Consider the following 17,927-nt stretch of genomic DNA (forward strand, 5'->3'; position numbering starts at 1 on the left):
CTAGTATGAACGTAAAAGGTGTGTAATCATTAACGAGGGTTAAGATTATTTTATATACTTGCGTAATTAATATATAAAAGGTGTGTAATTATATATTTGTTATTTAAGAAACGCGGTTGTTTTTAGTGTAAACGTAAGTTATGGAAAGTGCAGCTGGAATTTTATATTGATTTATTTGCACACCGTTTATTTAATTAATACAAAGGGTGAGCAATTTCAATTAATTTGTATTTTTTTCGATAAATGGTGTGAAATTAAAAACATTTAACAGTTTAATTACTTGCACACCTTAAAATAATTTTTGTTAACAGGGTGTGCATTTTTATTTATTGGTAAATTTATTTCGATACTTATTTGTATTTTATTATCATAAGAAAGTAGAGTGTGAAAATTTCGTCTTGAATAAATTTATTTGCACACCGTTTGTTTATTTAATATTAAGGGTGTGCAAATTTAATTAATTAGGTTTCTTTCTTTTTATTATAGAACTAATGGTATGAAAATAAAATTATGTATCAGTTTAATTATGTCACACCTTAACGTAATTTTTATAATCGGGGTGTGCATTTTTAATTATTAATTTATTTACACGTGAGTTTAATTTGTGTAAATATTAAAGGTGTGCAGTTTTAATCAACTGGATAATCTGAATACTAGTTTATCTAAGAATATAAGAAGTGTGCAAATAATATTCAAGTAAAGTTTATTTTCATACCATTTATTATTTACCGTAAAATGGTGTGTCTTTATAATTTATTAAGTATAAAGACTTTTTTTTTTAAGGGTGTGCAAATAAAATAAATTTAATTAATAATTAAAGAACAGAAAGTACAGATCTTAATAAATTTTTTTCACCACATCAGCGCCGGAAGTTTAAGTTCCTGCCCTGTTTAGAGGAAAGAAAGTCATTCTCTTTTTTTATCAGAAAAAAAAATGATAAAAATTAGCGCATGCGCATTCTTTTCACAGACAGAGACAAATTTTAAACTTTCAGGTATAGATCTAGTGAAAAATAGTATGCACACCACTAAGAAAAATAGGACGTCTCGATTCGCGTGTTTGCTACCGTTGCCTTTGACTCGGGTACGCAATTACACGGCTCGGAATATCCTGATTTTCTCCCTTGGTGTGCAATCTAATTTCACTTGATTCAAAATTTTTTTCAAAACAGAAACGATGATCAAATAATAAATAAAATAAAGAAGTTTCACTTCAAAAAAATTAAACAAAAAAAAAAAAAACGAAACAATGATAATCATATTATTAATAAACAATAAAGTTAATTATTAATAAAACTTGGAATCAATAAATAAATTATTGATTAAATATAATATATACATATAAATATATAATGATAAATATATTATATAGGCACACATAGAAAAAAATAAATAAATAAAAAAAAATAATAAAAATAAACTAAACAATGAATAAACAAAAAAAATAGCTGTGATCGTTAGTCCAATAAAGAAAATTTCCACCTATATACAAACAACATTAAGTAGTAGTTAACAATTATTAATAATTAATAAATAACTAACATGAACGAGGTAATGCATGAAAATATGTATGAGATAATTTCGTTTTTTTTTTTTTCTATCACTTAATTAAAATATTATGAATAATTTAATTCATACTGTTGTCAAAACTAAGTAAAATAATAATAAACAAGTGAATATTTAATTTTCTTTTTTTTTTTTTTTAATTTTGAACTCTCTATAAAAATATATGTAATAACAATGTATGTATTTAGCTGAATATTGTGACTCAACTATTTATAGGCTGAACGTTTTGTGAAATATGAATAATTTAAAAAATCTATTAAGTATTGAATAAATAATTATGATTTTTGTAAATGAAAAACAGTGTTTTTTGTTTTTATTTGATAATCAAAAATTGAATGCGTGTGAATGTAGCAGGCATCAGACAAATTTTAAATTATTAATAAATGGAGTAAATAATTAAAAAATTTGAATTTTAAAAAAATGCACATTTAAGAAATTTTGAAATTAACAAGTGCATTTTTTATAAATATTATTTTTTAAATTATTTACTCCATTTATTTACAATTTTGAATTTGTCTGTCTGCTACATTCACACTCATGAAATTGAATGATCCTGATGTTCGCAGACAATTAAAAATTTTCAAATTTTTTTTCGACAAATTATTTACAGTATCATAAAATTGATAAGAGTGAATGTAGCTGACAGCAATTTTTGAATTTTGGAATGCATTTAATAGAATGTCTAGAATAAAAATTAAAAAATGCACATTTAGATAATTGGAAAATCAGTGCGCGCATTTTTTTAAATTTCACTATTTAAATTAATTAATAAATTTATTTTAAATTTAAAAATTGTCTTATATCTGCTACATTCACACTGATTAATTAATTCTTTTAATATTTTACTTTCAGATGTATAATTTAAAAAAAAAAAACAAAAATTGACCTCTGCTCAATTCAAAAGCTTGTCTACTGCATTCACAGTAATTTCAAAAAAATACATGATTATTATTTAAAAGTAATAATTAAAATAAAACTTACCCTTTCAAAAAAGCTTATTTTACCCGAGCCATAATCACCCATTTTGAATTGCCAATATTATTATTTATCGTCACAAACTTGTTTATATTTTGTTACTAAAACTCAAGTATCACAACACAAACCACTGACATTAAAAATAAATTCACTAAATACTTTAAATTAATAAATTAAATATTTTTAAATTTAAACTTCAAACTCAAACAAAAAATTCAATTTTTCAAATTCTCTTCATCAAACAAAAAAGTCAAAAAATTTATTTACACAACACAAATTAATTAACTAAATTATTGTTATATAATTAAGAAGCAAAAAACCATTTACTAAATTCATACACACCCGCCATCTTTGTTTTTGTAAAAAAATAAACTGATTTTAATTGTTTAAAAAAAAAAGTTTATTAATAAACACTAACACTCACGACATTTTTAACAACACATTTAATTAATTACTTAAAAGCTACTATTATTTTAATTATTATTCAAATAATTTGAAAATAATAATATTTGAGAAACAACAACGGAAACAAAGTTTAGTATAAAAATGGCCTTTAGATATTTACAGTGTCTACTAAATTTATTAATGACACTAGATTAAATATAATATTTAAAGATTAAGTAATGACTGTGAGGTAATCACTAAAGCAAATGATATTTATGACGTCACGATACCAAAAACACGTGCAAGTTTAAGAATAAAGTTCAAAGTATCTAATGGCCCAGACTCTGAGTCCCTTAGCTCTGAGTTTACTGCGCATGTAGTGGGGGCCTGCGCATATCCAAGCGCATGCGCCCTAAAAAGAGAGGGGATTTTAATTTAAAATGGAGAACAGTTGAAAAGAAGCATTTGGTGAGTCAACATCGATTTTAAATTAAATATAAGCCCGCCATTTTTGTTTTTATTATTTAAATTCAAAATTTATATATAATTTTGTTCATCATAGGTCTCATATTAATTATATATAGTCTTATAAATATTATTACTAATAATAGAATAATTTTCTTATTTGATAAGCAGTGAGTAATTTGAATTTTAAATTACGAACTTTTTATTAATTAAAAAGTTTTATATTAGTATAAAAAAATAATTTTGAATAAAGAATTCAAATTAGTAGACTTTTAAATTGTAATGGAATCTTTTGAAATGAAAAATGTTGAAGATTATAAAGCATCAATGGCCGACAATTGGTCGAATATTTTAAAACATTACAAAATTGTCTCGTCGGAAATAGAAAAAGTTGTAGAATATTATCGAGAATTGTATAAAAGGAAAATGAAACAATTAAAGGAAGGTATTGTTCTTACGATGACGGATGAATGGACGGTAAAAGAAGTGTCTGAAATGATGAAGACAAATTTTGAACTCTACATGGAGAAATTTAAAAAGTTTATCGCTAAAGTAAAGCGTAATATTGATAATATCAAAGTTAAAATAGATAAATCTCAACATAAGTCGGTTAAGGATGTGGTTATATTTGTTAAGCAGGCTAATAAATATATTGGATATTTAAATGCAATTATTAATTATTTGAATAATCGAGAATTTATCATTGATGATAAGGTTCTGAGTGAAGATTCATTTCTGTTGCCTATGAACATGATTAAATTTACTAAAAAAATAACTGAAAGTAAAGATGGCGGCACGATAACAAATATTATTATTTCGAAGAAATATTGATTCAATTTTTAAAAGTGATTTTAAAAAATTACTAAGAAATTTATTGGAAAAATTAAAAAAAAAGTATTTTTACTGTATAATTGAATTGATTATGAATTTAAATTAACCGCGTTAATTTTTCTGCTAACAATTGGAATTTCTGTTTTTACTCCCACATCAACGGATGATCAAAAATGAATTTATGAGCAATAGATCCGCAAAAAAAATCGGTGCAAATTCGGACCCTCGCATGCTCAATTTCGTATTGAAAATTTTGAACTGAGGAATTATCAAAGTCACGGTAAAACTCAAGGGTCTACTGCATTTCTCTAAGGTCGTTATTTAAAATTAAATATCAGATTATATATATTTGACTCATTCTATTTTAAGTTCTTAATAAATAAGATGAATTGCGTTGTTTCAAATGAAAATACTTCATTTGTTTTTATTTTAAATATTTATATATATTACAATATTTATCACTAAAACGTGCTTTCATATTAAAAATAAAGTAAACAAAAAATTATGATCCATTGCGTGTGAATGTTTTACTTAATCACTCACTATATAGTCAGTTTCTGACAGCATATGGAATGTTAAGTAAATACCAAGTGAACATTTAAATTTATATCAACTGCCAGCGAAATTATAGTTCAACACAAAGTATATAAAAAATATATAAATATGAATGATGCTGAGGCACATCCAGAAAATGATTCTCGTCAAAGTGCGGGTTGTTGTAAGAAAATATCTTCAAAAAAAAAAATTTTAATAATTGTTCTGATAGTAAGTTAAATTTTCTTTAAGGGCATTCTCAAAAAATACCCCCTATTTTTTTATAAATATTCAATGACCTTGAACTGTCAAACCTTTTCAGAATTTTATCAATTAATTTGAAAAAATTAAAGCATTAATTGAAAGTAGACTTTTAGAGAAAAATTACACAGTTGCTATCAATTGGCAGTTGAACGAAATTCGTTAAAGGCTGAAATTTATTAACCAAATTTTGTTAAATTTCAAAGTAATAAAAACTATAAGTAATTTTTATGCTCAACTCGATTACGAAGCAATAAGATGTCTTCTGCCAATATTTACTTGGTCCCAACTTATTCTCTCATGTAAAAATTATATTTACACATTCAAATATTCTCAACTAGAACAAAAATTCGTACCATTTGAAAGATAATTTATTAATGAAGAAAGAGAACAACATTTCAAGTCGCTTTTTTTAAAAATGATGATTGAAAAAAAACCTGTGATGTGCGTCAGTATGTACGGATTTTGGTTAACATAACTTAAAAAATACATAACCTATTAATCTATTTTATTTTTTATTACACTTGAATTAATAAAAACAAAACTGGTAATTCATGAAAAAATTTAATTCCCACTTTTTATATCATTATTATTGGTTTATTTAGTTTATGATACTTTCTTGTATATAGAAGCGCCCCCTATTGATCACTTTTTGAATGAGTGAGTTATGCATGTTTGGATTTTCCAACTTTTTTTAATTTACTTCTGGAAAGTCGGAATTACGATGTCCTTTTTCAAATAATGCTTCAACTTCTTTTTGATAAATTAGTAAAATTTTAATATGGTAATGACAGTTGAGTCTTTTTGAATATTTTTCAAAAATGATTCTTGTCTGGGAAAACCTTTAATTTATTTTTAGATTGGAAGTAATTTCAATGATATCTTTTACACTAATTACGCTATTGATAAAAATTCAAATTACTGCTAACAGTTTAAAAAATTTACAAGTTTTTAAATTCTCATAGTATTTATTTTTATAGATAATATTCAAAGTAATTATAATTGGGACCGTGCAGGGTATGAAAGCATCAAGGAGAAGATCTCAAGCTCAAAAATTACAGCAACATATGAAAGAATATTTCAGCACACACACAAACCCTCCGTTAGATTTAAATTTATAAAATTGTTGGTGATTGTGAAAAATGATAATTCAGTAAATATAATCATATTTAATAATTTTATATTTGTTTATTAATTATAAAATTATTTACATTTTCATTTTTTAATTTAATCGATCAATAAACATGATAATGATAGTAATCAAAACATAATTTCTTTATCATCAATGAAATATTGAAACATCAAAACTTCATCATTTTGATTTTATTTAATTATTATTTTAAAATTTTCTAATCAACTAAAAAAAAGTTATTGTCTGTAAAATTACATCACTGGATTTTCTATTAAATAAATTAATATTTTAATGACGTGTTGTTAATTAAAAATATTTCAACAAATAAATATAAATATAAACCAAATACATGAATAAAAATAAAGTACATTAATAAAACGCAATTATTTTGATTGTGAGTTATTGATCAGTCGTCTATATTGTTTTTCTTATAAATAAATAAATATGTTGTATAAAATTTTGATTTTATTCTTCTTTTAAATAAATAATTATTGATTACGTTAAGTCAACAAATTCATCGAGATTACGATTGAGCAAATCATTGGTTTGTGATTTTGGCTTTCGTCCCGATGCTGAATTTGATCGTACGGTTGATTTTTTTTTAATCATAGCTTTATTACCAGTAGGAAATTCTTCAAATTTTTTATAACCACCAAGTCCGTCTGAGATATACGTTTCATCTCGTGGTCTTGTTAGAGCCTAGTAGGTAATAAATATAATAATATTTTGTAAGAAATATTTTAAAAAGTATAATTTAAGATAAATTATATGAAGAAATTGTAATAGTCTTTTTTCCAATCGCAATTATGACAAAATCCGCTAGGGGTAGTAGGGTACGCTGATTAAAAAATCTCATAGAATCCACTAGTTTTTTTGTAAATTCTCATAGAAATTTCATAAGAATGAATGAGTTCTATGAGAAATGCTATAGTTAAGTATAGGGCTTTATTCATACATCTATAAGAATCTATCGGATTTTTTTAAGCAGAGTACGTAGTGGCAAATTCTGTTAAAAAATTGAAAAAAAATTCATATTCTATAACTGTCATTAATTGTGAGACGATTTTCACAAAAAAATAAATATTTCTATTAACAAAATATTTACTTTCGTACCCTGGTTAAAAATACTGATTGAAAAGAATTGAGAAGCGGTCACTCCATGCAAAATATATATCTATATATACAAATAAAAGAATCGTAAAGAATTGAAATTATTGAAAAGAATTTGAATTTCATAATTTTTAATTCTTTTCAATCAATATTTTTAAACAGGATAAAGCCGAAGAAACATTGTTGCCATCACGGGTGTAATACAAATTTACAATACAGCCGAACTCTATTAACTTGGACAGCTAATCTACAGAGGAGCGGAAATTTCTTAGATTTTCCGAGTTAACGAATGTTCCTTCTTCTTTAAAAAGTAAATTATGTACATGCGCTTTTACATCTACATGAATGATACATAGATGAGAATATACATAGAGGCATACCGTCGCAATCTAAGAAAATTTATAGAAAATCTATAGAAAACTCATAGAAAAATAGGACTTGTCAACGTCTAAGAAAATCTTGTATTTAAAATCTACATTTATTATTGATATATTGATTATCTGTATCATTGGGACCTGGATCATTAATACATATGTGTCATCGGAATCTGTGTTAGAGACATCCGCTCATTGATTTTGACCCAGAAAGAGACTAAACCTCGGAAATCTCTTTTACTACCGATTGTTTCTAAGTTGCGCATGCGTAAAGAAAGGGGAAAATATTAAGTATACAAAACACCTAGGGCATGTTCAGAAATTTACTCTGGAACAGAACAATGCAGTTCCAGATATTCTTTGGTTCCACTGGTATTAAATAGTTAATTAAACTACGTGACTTTCCACTTACTAACTGTCAGGTTAGATTTATCGATCTCTAGAGTGTTTTTCTGAATATGTCCCTAGAGTGGGAGTAAAAACCGAAAACACCCGAGGCGCACTTTCTTGCTGGGACAATTTCACATAACCTATTGCATGAATTTAAAAATATCCAGTACAATACTCGACGCCATAAAATATGGAAAATAATATTGTAAATAAGTATTCAAGTACAAGTACTTATACTCAAAAACTATGATTACTGCTAAAGTATGGACTTACTAATAATATTAAAAATTAAAATTAATAATTACCATTGGATCATATGCAGGACGTGGTTTTTTTGACAAAATTGAATTACCAGACAAACTAGAGCCCGTATTGAGAGTAGATAATTTTCTTTTCATGTCCGGCACCATATTTTGTACTTTATAACGGGGATTGATCAAAGTCAAATCAACGTCATCATCAACTTGGCTGGGACTTTTAAAATTATTATTACTATTCGTAGCATTGGTATCTTTAGCTGTCAATATATTAGCCTGGGAATTCGTTTTCGTCGAATTTTTTTTACCATCATCTTTTTTTGTTTCTTTGTCATTACTGTTAACATTCTGAGTATCCAGTATTTCTTCCAAACGGTGTCTCAGTTCTGTATTTTCAGTTTCCAGTCTATTCATAACTCCCTCAATATTTCTAAATTAAATTTAAAAAAAATTACATCAATAATTTACTATTTTATTAAAAACTACTATAAAATATATATTTTTTTCGCTCGTATTATTGAATTTAGATTTTTTTTTATCACTTTATCATGAAATTCATCATGATAAAGTAATTTACTAGGTACTAGTGTATGAAGTAGAAATAAAAATTTTCAATTTCCTATAAGTAAAAATATAACAATTCCTTACGCGGTTCTTTTTAATTGTTCACGTAAACGATCAATTTCTCCATTGGCTCTCATTAAATCATCTCTTAATTTTCTTATTTGCTCTCTATGTATACGACGATTTTCTCCAGATTTTGTCAACTCTCTATCAATAAGAATAAAAAATTTGTTATTAATTTTATCAATTACTAAAAACAAAAGAAATATACCTTTTTAAAACAGTGACATAAATTGAAAGTTTACGTTCATCAGTTGACGTAATAATGTCATCAACTTCTGAATCAGTTGATGTTAAAATCATTTGAACGCTAAAAATTAATAAAGTAATTATTAAATCATTACATTTTATAATTAATTTATTAAATATAAATAATTACTCTTTAATGTCTTCCAATTTGGTTTTAAATATATCAGCTTGCTCTTTATATTTTTTTGCCTCTTCGCTAGCAGCTTTAAAATGTTTTGCTTGCTCTCTCAGAGCACCAATTGCGGTATTTTTCTGCTGTAATTCGTTTTCTAATTTCAACACTTCCTTTCTCAGTCCAGCTGTTTGGTGTTTATATTTATTTGCATCACCCTTTAAGTTTGATATTTCTTTATCTTTCATTAAAACCTGAAACTGCATATTATCAATTCGCTCTTGAAGTAAAACAGCGTCATCGCGAACCGAATCGTTGGTTGTTATATTAAAATAAAGTCGATGGATTTTTGAACTACTTGTTTTTTCACGACACTGAGGACATGTTTTTGATCTGGTAACAATAAATTTAATACAAGTTATTAGTTATTTATGAATTAATTAAATTATTTAAAAAAAATTTCAAATAAATATAAAAGTACAAATTTTTATTTAATGATTATGGGATTTATCTTCTTAGCTATTAGATTTTGATAAAAAATGCTTAGGGACAAATTCGTCGATAATTTTATTTTCTACAAATTTGGTCCTTATGATTTTTTTTTATTTTTGAAATTTATGTTGATTTTTGAGTTCCAAGCAAATTGACAGATATCAAGACTTATTTCAAAAAATTAAATATTAACTTTAAGGACTTGTATTTTGTAAAATATTAGACTTATGAAAAAAGTTAAAGATATATTTTTTAAAGAGAATTTTATTCTTTACAAATTTAGCCCTTATCATTTTCATCGTATCTCCAACAGTTTACCCAATATTTATATATATATATATATATTTATAAAGAAATAAATAAAAATAATTAAATATTTAAATTATCAGTGTAACTTTTTTTTTCGTTTATAAATTAAATATATGACTTTTATATAAAAATAATAAACATAAATTTTTGTTTAAACTTTGTCATTAAATTTTACACTAAACTTTGCACGGCAACTTTTTTTTAGATTAAAAATAAAATAAATAAATAAATATATGAAGTGATTTATTTATAAATAATATTAGATAACTAAAAATTCTAACCTTTCTAGCCATTGTGTCAAACATGGATAGTGAAAAACATGACCGCAACCAGTTGAGAAAATATCATCACTCGGATCTAAACGCGAGCAACAAATTGCACATGACAAATTCATTATTTATAAACTAACAAACTTTTAAATTAACCATAAAAATAATAAAAACAACGAATTATCTAAACAAAAATTAGCTAAAGATTTTTTTGTCCACTTTATCGCGCCAATTTAGACGCCATAGTCGCGCATGTGCGTTTGTAATTTCAAAATGGCCGCGCAAAGTAAAGGCGCGTAATTACAAAATTCATTGAATAATTTTTTTTTATTAATAAATTATCAATTATAAATTTATATAATCTAGATAATTAACTACTAATTATCTATAGTAAAAAAATAAATTTTAATAAAAATTTAATGTCAAAATTTAAAAATTTCGCGTGTTTATAAACTTGCGCATGCGCATTTATTGTAAATAGTTTATTGCGCGCTAGCCAATAAAATTATTTTTTCGCGGAATTTTTTAGCTGATAACCAAAACAATGGCAGTGTCTCATATTTCACTTATATATGAATACTATTTCATATTTATTTTAATTCAAAAATTAAATAAACAATAATTATTGTTATTTAAATACCATGTCATTTAAAAATTTTATTTTAAAATTTTTTTTAAGTTTTACTATTTAAATTATTTAAATAAATTTTATACGTAAGTTAATTAACCTCTTAAATAATAATTATAATTATAATTAAATTTATAAATTTACAGAAAATGAGTATTTTAAGAACGGACGCACTACCTTCAAAGTCAATTCTGTCAAATTACACCCAAGTACTTGACAAAAACATAATAAATATAATAGAAAATGATTTGAATATAAACCAAAAAATATCAATTATATTTCTATGCATCGCTGATAAAATTAATGTCAATGTTTATCATAACTTTATGCTAAAGTTGATCAGCTGTAATGAAAAAATAATTTTTAATGAAGATAATAAAAATAACGAGGGTAAGGTTTACATATTATATGACTTAATTGCCGATGTTGCTGATTGGAAGGATAAGTTTATTGAAGCCTTGTGTATTATTAATAACAAAATGATTATTAATCAACTGGGATTGATTGTTGATGATTTGTATCAGCAATATTGTCCACTGCAATCGCGGATTGTTGGTAAAGTAAACGTTGCCAATAAAATTTTATTCCAATTATTTGAATCGCTGAGTGAGAAAGAGACAAAGGAATTTTTAAAATTAATTTATAATGAAAAAGATGTTGGTATTGAAAGTGATCCACGGTTAAAGGATATATTTTTAATGGAAATTCATGCGCTCTATTGGTTGTCTATTGGATTCATTAAAATTACACCAGGTAAATAAATATATACTATTATTATTATTAATTAGTACGAATAAAATTCAGTCACGAGAATTAATACCAAATTTATTACGTATCATTTAAATTTAATTGTTTATCAAAATCTTTCTAATGAACTTTCAGATATTTATTTTATTTTTATTATCATTTAAGTTTAATACAATAAATCTTGTCATTAATTCGAAAACTTATTGATTTCGATAATTGTATCATAGGTTTCTTACCAGTGCTTGTGGCCGAGTGGATAACACTCTTGTCGAATGCAAGTACTGGACAGGCTCGGGTTCGAATCCTACCGAGAGCAAATTAATTATTTTTCACAAAGTTGATATAATGCATTGATCTGTGGGATTCGCTTCCATGTAGCCGCCAGACTGCTACCTGTCTGCAATCTTGCCCACTAAAAAAAGCACTCCGTGATTGTAAAAACAAGTATGGAAAAATAAATGGGAATAGATAGCTAATAATAAGATATATGAAATAGAAAAAGGAAAAAGATGGCCAAGACACATAGTCCGAAAAAAGTTTAGAGTAGTTTGTTAGAAATATATGAAAAATATTTACCCAAGAAAATAGGGACTTAAAATTGCTTGCAATGTAACTTAAAGACTATGTAATGTAAATGTGTAAAGAATAAAAACTATAAAAAACGGAAGTTGTAAAGTTAAGATTGCAACAATTAAAAATTTAAATATATATCATAGGGTTCTTGAAGAAAATATATTCCCTGATGAAAAGAAACGATTCAAAACAATTAAATTTTACTACGATATAGATATACATTCATCATTAAGTGAATCATTTTGTTTAATCAGGACTTGGTCAAATCTTTTTTATTGATCACCTAATACATTTTTTTTTTCACTGAAAACTTCTCTAGAAATGTAGAATCTGATATGTAACTGAGTCACATCTGGGATAGAACTGAATATAATTCAGATCAAACTCAGTACAATCTACTGTACTCGATACTATTTGAAATTTTTTTTAATCTCAGATGTCACTGAGTATACGGTATAGTATCCAGTACCATTTTTTTCTTTCCGTTTATTTAATCTAAAAATTTTGATATCAATAATTTTATAACATCATTGAACATTTTAGCGGGAAATTTAAATATATTAATAATTATTTATAAAACGCTAAGATATTGAACTGACAAATGCATAGAAAAATCTGAAACTATGAAAAGGCATAAATTTAAGTCAAGACCTTTTTACTAATACCAAATTAAATTTGTTTAATTTTTATCATGGAGACAGCATAGACTAAATTTTTCTCATTCTCTCTTAATACTATAAATAATAGCCATATATATATTTAGTGATATTCAGTTATATTCAGCGACAGAATAATTAAAATATTAATTCACTTAAAGAAAATAGATATCATCGCTTTTTTCGCGCGTAATTTAAAAGTATTTCAAATTATATAGATAATTTTATCTATCTCGATACTCGGCAATAAAAACAAAAGTTTAAACCATGAAAAAGCACGAGTTCAAGTCAAGACTTCTACAACGATACCATTTTATAACATTTTTATCATAATGATAAAGCTGGGACAACATTCTCCTCATTCTCTCAGTGATATACGAGATTATTAGTATCTATTATATTATTACTATTTTTATGATACAAAAAGTACAGCAGTAAAAATTACTGATAAAATTTTATTTAAAAAAAAAAAAATGCCAGTTTAGTTCTTCAGCGAATCGATTAAAAAATTACTATTGTTGACTTAAACTAGTCGAAAGAAACGGCTGAATAAGTTTTTTTTATCATTAATTACCCACAACAAATAAATTTAAGTAATTGTTTACTACAAATTTCAAATTAAATGTCGCGTATTTTTAGTATCATAAAAAATATTAAAAGTTCTATCAAAATCAATAAACAATAATTGATAAAAATTTATGATAATCAACATTACGTGTATGTATTTAAATAAATTTAAAAAAAGTATTGACTAATACAGAAAAAAAAACTTAGAGTTCAATGAGTTTGATAAAATCTCCCATAAATCTAAATATTTTTCTATATGATGGCGATAGTTGATTAGTTTTGTATGAGCGCTATAAAATATATAGGTTATCGCGTTTTAAAAGAAACAATATACTATAATATACTTTGACTGGCAGTTTAAATGATAAAGTTGAATATACTTTCACCATCGGTTTTAAGACCATTAGTATTTTTCTCAACAACTTAGGCTTCATTTTATTTTAAATTTCATTAGCACAAAAAAAAGTGATGAACATTCTATATCGTTTACGTTTTTTTTATAATTGTATCCGGTTTGTATACAAAAGCTTCCACTTCCTATACAAAAGCTATTACTTCTTGTACAAAAGCTTTCAGTTCCTTTATATTATTTTATTGTTTCTGTACAATATCTGTAATTTTCTATATAAGAGCTTCCAATTCCTGTGCAATGTCATTTACTTCATATACTACGTCTTCCACTTCCTTTACGATATCATCACTTCCTATGTCATTGAGTAAAAAGTGAAGTGTTAATTGGCTGCGTTCGAAATATTTGCTACTAATATTCATAAAATACAAGTACGGAGTATAGTAAATTAAGTTCATCATTGTTCAGAACTTCCTATACAACAATTTTATGATAAGCTTGTGCAATTCTGGCAATCGGTGTTCTAGTTTTCTACGTCTTTCTAACTGAGTCTTGCTGCAGATATTAGTGAAGACTTTTGAATTTCAAATTTTTTACAGACTTACAAAAAATTTTGGGTTACATTGTATCTAAGGAATTGTGTAAGCTAACACATAGCTTGTTAATAAAATTACGCATTTCTTCAACGAAACTTGCGCAAGAAACTTATAAAAGACACTCGTGCACGGCTTGTGACACTTTTGCTCAACAAACGCTATATATATATATACATGTCGAAAGCTAGAGGAAGGGGTAAAGTGACAGAGATAGTTATATAGCCCTTGTTGAACAAATGTTGCGCAAACAATGCGTGAGAATGTCTAATCAATTTCTAGCGCAAATTTTGCTGAAAAAATGTATAAGTGATTTTATCAATGAACCATGTGTTAGATATGTGAAATATTTTTTCGGACAATATCAAGTGCAAGTAATACAAAAATCCTGACTTTAAATCTTGCATAAAATCCTGTGACAGATTCATAGATATATAAAGACGTTGACTCGTAAGGGTTTTCCGCAAGACACTTTTACAAAATTAACACAAGACTGCTACTAAATTGTCTTTCGTGTGTCATCTTTTGCAAGTCCATGTAATTTATATAAAAGTACATGGGTCTCTTCACCAGCAACTTGTGATGGTAATCGTTGCATGGGTTAGTAAACCTGAACAAAGCCATTGCCACTTTTTTAATATACAAATTAAAGGCTTTTTTTTGAAATATTAATAATTTAGGAACACTATAAATTAATTATTGTTTTTTTAATTTTAATATGGATAATTTTGAAAATTTGTACACATTTCTTTTACAGCTGGAGGTGATTTGAGTGCGTTATTGAAATATTTAAAACCACTTGGACACTTTGACAAACCGATTTTCCATGATATTGAATGGTACAATAAAAAATATTCTAATAAAAGTCAATATTTTATTAACAATAGTAACAATAACAATGGAAAATTATCATTGTTAACAAAATTAAAATCTTCAAATTTAAAAAAAAAAATTGAGGAAATTGATTCTGATAAAATAATTATTAAAAATGGTCTGTGCTTAATTATTAATGAAATGAATTTTCCTAATACTGCAGTAAGTATTTTATCTGATTACCAAGTAAAAAGAAAGTTAATAACAGTAACAATAATGTAATAAAACAAAGTAATTTACAGTATGAAGATCGTGCCGGCAGTAAAGCAGACGTAGAAAATTTGAAACAAACTTTTAAAAATTTAGGTTTTGAGATAAATTGCTATGAAGATCTTCGCGCAGATGAAATCGTTAAAAAAATTTATCACTACGCGACTAGAAAAACGAAACGTTACGATTGTTTCGTTGTTTGTTTGCTGAGTCACGGATATCCCGGTAACTTAACCTCAAAATACTTACATAATCTCTTTTTAAATTTTAATTTAAATTGATGTACATTTTTTCTTATCAACAAATAGATGGGATAATTTCCAGTGACCATAAAAAAATAACATTTGAAGACATAGAAAAATGTCTTTGCCTAAAAGAAATGTCACATACATTAAAACTAGTTATTGTTCAAGCTTGTCAAGGTGATACGACTGGCATCGCTTCGTCGAAAAACAACCTCGCTGTCGATGGGTCTAATTCGAGTGATAAAAATATTAAGATACCCAAAAATTTGTTCGCTGATGGCAATCCATTGAAAGCCAAAAAAATTGACTATAGAAAAGAATTTTTATTGTTTAAATCTACCATGAAAGGTTACGTTGCCATACGTCATAAGGAAGAAGGTAACCAAACTTTTTTTTATTAATTTAATATATAAGACATTTTAGAAATTAATTATAATTAAAGGGTCCTGGTTCATTACCGATGTATGCAAAGTTCTTAATGACATCGAGACTCATTTATCAATCGATGAATGGAGTCGGCAAGTAAAAAAAAAAATAAGCTCAAGATGCGGAGAAGTCAATGGTCTAAATGCTGGGCAATTGGCCGAAACTGAGCGTGATCGTCGTACAAAAGAATACTTTTTTTTATACCAACCAATTAATCAATAGTTAGTTTTAAATTAATCATATTGATATATAGAACGTGACTTAATAATTTAAGTTAATCATACTTTTATTTGTTAACAAATATATAGTAATTCTAGGTTAAAATGGCTGCGTTCAAATTTACTAAGTACGGAAGTTGGGTTAGCTCACTTTCAACTTGTAAGAAAGTGGCTCTATCTCGTGTCCATTTTTAACTTAATTAAAAGTGACACTTTCAATATGTGCACAAGTTGAAAGTGGACACGAGATGGAGCCACTTTCTTACAAGTTGAAGGTAATCTGACCCAGCTTCCGTAACTACGCTCTGAACAATACTAAGTATTGTTCCGAGCATACTATACATTTGAGTCGATAAAAGAATTACTTTTTGCCCACTACTTAGCTATAAGAAGCGCATGTACAATCTGACATTAATTTATACCAGGTCGTATTGCACTCGGCTCGATTAATTTTTCTACTTTAGTCCATCTACTTTGGAACCATCAAGCAGAAGGCAACACGACCCAGTACAAGTTAATGGCGCAGATTGTCTTGCCCGGAGGCGCATGCGCAGTAATGGAAATTGCAAACAACGGTGAGGTAATCATTGTTTTGAGACTCAATTATACTGTATACGCCATTTTAAAAAATAATAAATCATTTAATTATGTTAGAGAACACACTCATCAAAAAATTTTAAGTATATTTTAATTAATAATATAATTAAATTTTGGCAGTTGTAATATTAATCATTATCATGATACTGATGTCCAATGAGATTAATAGACATAAACTCAATTTGTGATAATAATGTGTCTATTAGTCTAGTGATAAGAAAATCCAGTGGTGTTTATAATAATAATAAGGGTACAAGTATTTTTTTCAAATTACATGGAAAAAAAAGTAACGGTAAATTTTTGTATCAGCTGATGGTGCTTGAGTTTCAGGTATAGGGAGTGGGGGAAATAGTATAGGAAGTATATAAAAAATATTATAAATAATACAGACAATTTGCATTACTTTTTTTTCCATGTAATACATTTTTTTATGAACGTTAGTAAATATTTATAATTTGTGTTTTAAAAAAAAAAAATTGGGAATTTGTTTTTTATATTTATATGAAGAAAACTATAAATATTTATTTTATTTTTGTTTAATTTAGAAAAAAAAAAAAGGTATCTAATAAAAAAAAATTGTTCTTTTTACTGTGATCCTAAGATTTTGAAAAATTTTTATAACCGTTAGTGGGTTAATAAATAATATTACGACTTAATAAAATATAAACAAAAAGTATTTTAAATATTTTAAATTTTTAATATTTTATAAAAATAAAAAATGATAATAAATTTTTTATGTGTATAATTATCCTTGCATTTTAATGCAGCTTTCCATTTTAAAATTGATTCACAATCACGTGTAGCTTCGCGATGTATTCTATATAATAAAATATATAGGATACGCTACTAACTCTCTACGCATAAAAAAAATAGTTGGCCAAAAAACAGCTGTACTAGGAAGGTACTGCTGTA

The 17,927-nt window shown here is 26.0% G+C and overlaps 3 protein-coding genes across 6 annotated transcripts in view; 1 reads left to right on the top strand and 2 right to left on the bottom strand.

Annotated features, from left to right (window-relative positions):
- Positions 1-2,711, bottom strand: part of LOC103579801 (RAC-gamma serine/threonine-protein kinase) — a 65,404-nt gene extending 62,693 nt beyond the window's left edge. The window contains exon 1 of one of the 2 annotated variants that reach the window (XM_014439376.2): positions 2,547-2,711. In XM_014439376.2, coding sequence (XP_014294862.1) covers positions 2,547-2,588 — 42 coding nt within the window. In that variant the 5' untranslated portion in view covers positions 2,589-2,711. The remainder of the gene's footprint in view (positions 1-2,546) is intronic. The other variant, XM_053740069.1, reaches the window with a different exon arrangement.
- A 3,290-nt stretch (positions 2,712-6,001) lies between these two features.
- LOC103579802 (E3 ubiquitin-protein ligase TRAIP) lies at positions 6,002-10,578 on the bottom strand. Its single transcript, XM_008561336.3, has 6 exons — positions 10,346-10,578; positions 9,282-9,656; positions 9,114-9,212; positions 8,927-9,049; positions 8,327-8,708; positions 6,002-6,846 (listed from the first exon to the last, which is right to left on the bottom strand). Exons 1-6 carry the CDS (start codon positions 10,456-10,458, stop codon positions 6,643-6,645), a joined length of 1,296 nt encoding a protein of 431 aa, XP_008559558.1. The 5' UTR covers positions 10,459-10,578; the 3' UTR covers positions 6,002-6,642.
- A 277-nt stretch (positions 10,579-10,855) lies between these two features.
- Positions 10,856-17,681, top strand: LOC103579887 (caspase-6). 3 transcript variants are annotated; one of them, XM_053739971.1, is made up of 6 exons: positions 10,856-11,047; positions 11,108-11,714; positions 15,204-15,481; positions 15,562-15,754; positions 15,838-16,152; positions 16,217-17,681. In XM_053739971.1, the coding sequence occupies exons 2-6, from the start codon at positions 11,111-11,113 to the stop codon at positions 16,420-16,422; spliced, it is 1,596 nt and encodes a 531-aa protein (XP_053595946.1). In that variant the 5' UTR covers positions 10,856-11,047; positions 11,108-11,110; the 3' UTR covers positions 16,423-17,681. The 3 variants fall into 3 exon arrangements, with proteins under 3 accessions (XP_053595946.1, XP_053595947.1, XP_053595948.1); XM_053739972.1 differs by lacking the exons at positions 10,856-11,047; positions 11,108-11,714 and adding exons at positions 14,031-14,494; positions 14,784-15,046; XM_053739973.1 differs by lacking the exons at positions 10,856-11,047; positions 11,108-11,714 and adding exons at positions 14,031-14,494; positions 14,816-15,046.
- Positions 17,682-17,927: the final 246 nt, after the last annotated feature.

Source organism: Microplitis demolitor, chromosome 6 (genome assembly GCF_026212275.2).
Source record: "Microplitis demolitor isolate Queensland-Clemson2020A chromosome 6, iyMicDemo2.1a, whole genome shotgun sequence".
NCBI classification, from domain to species: Eukaryota; Metazoa; Arthropoda; class Insecta; order Hymenoptera; family Braconidae; genus Microplitis; species Microplitis demolitor.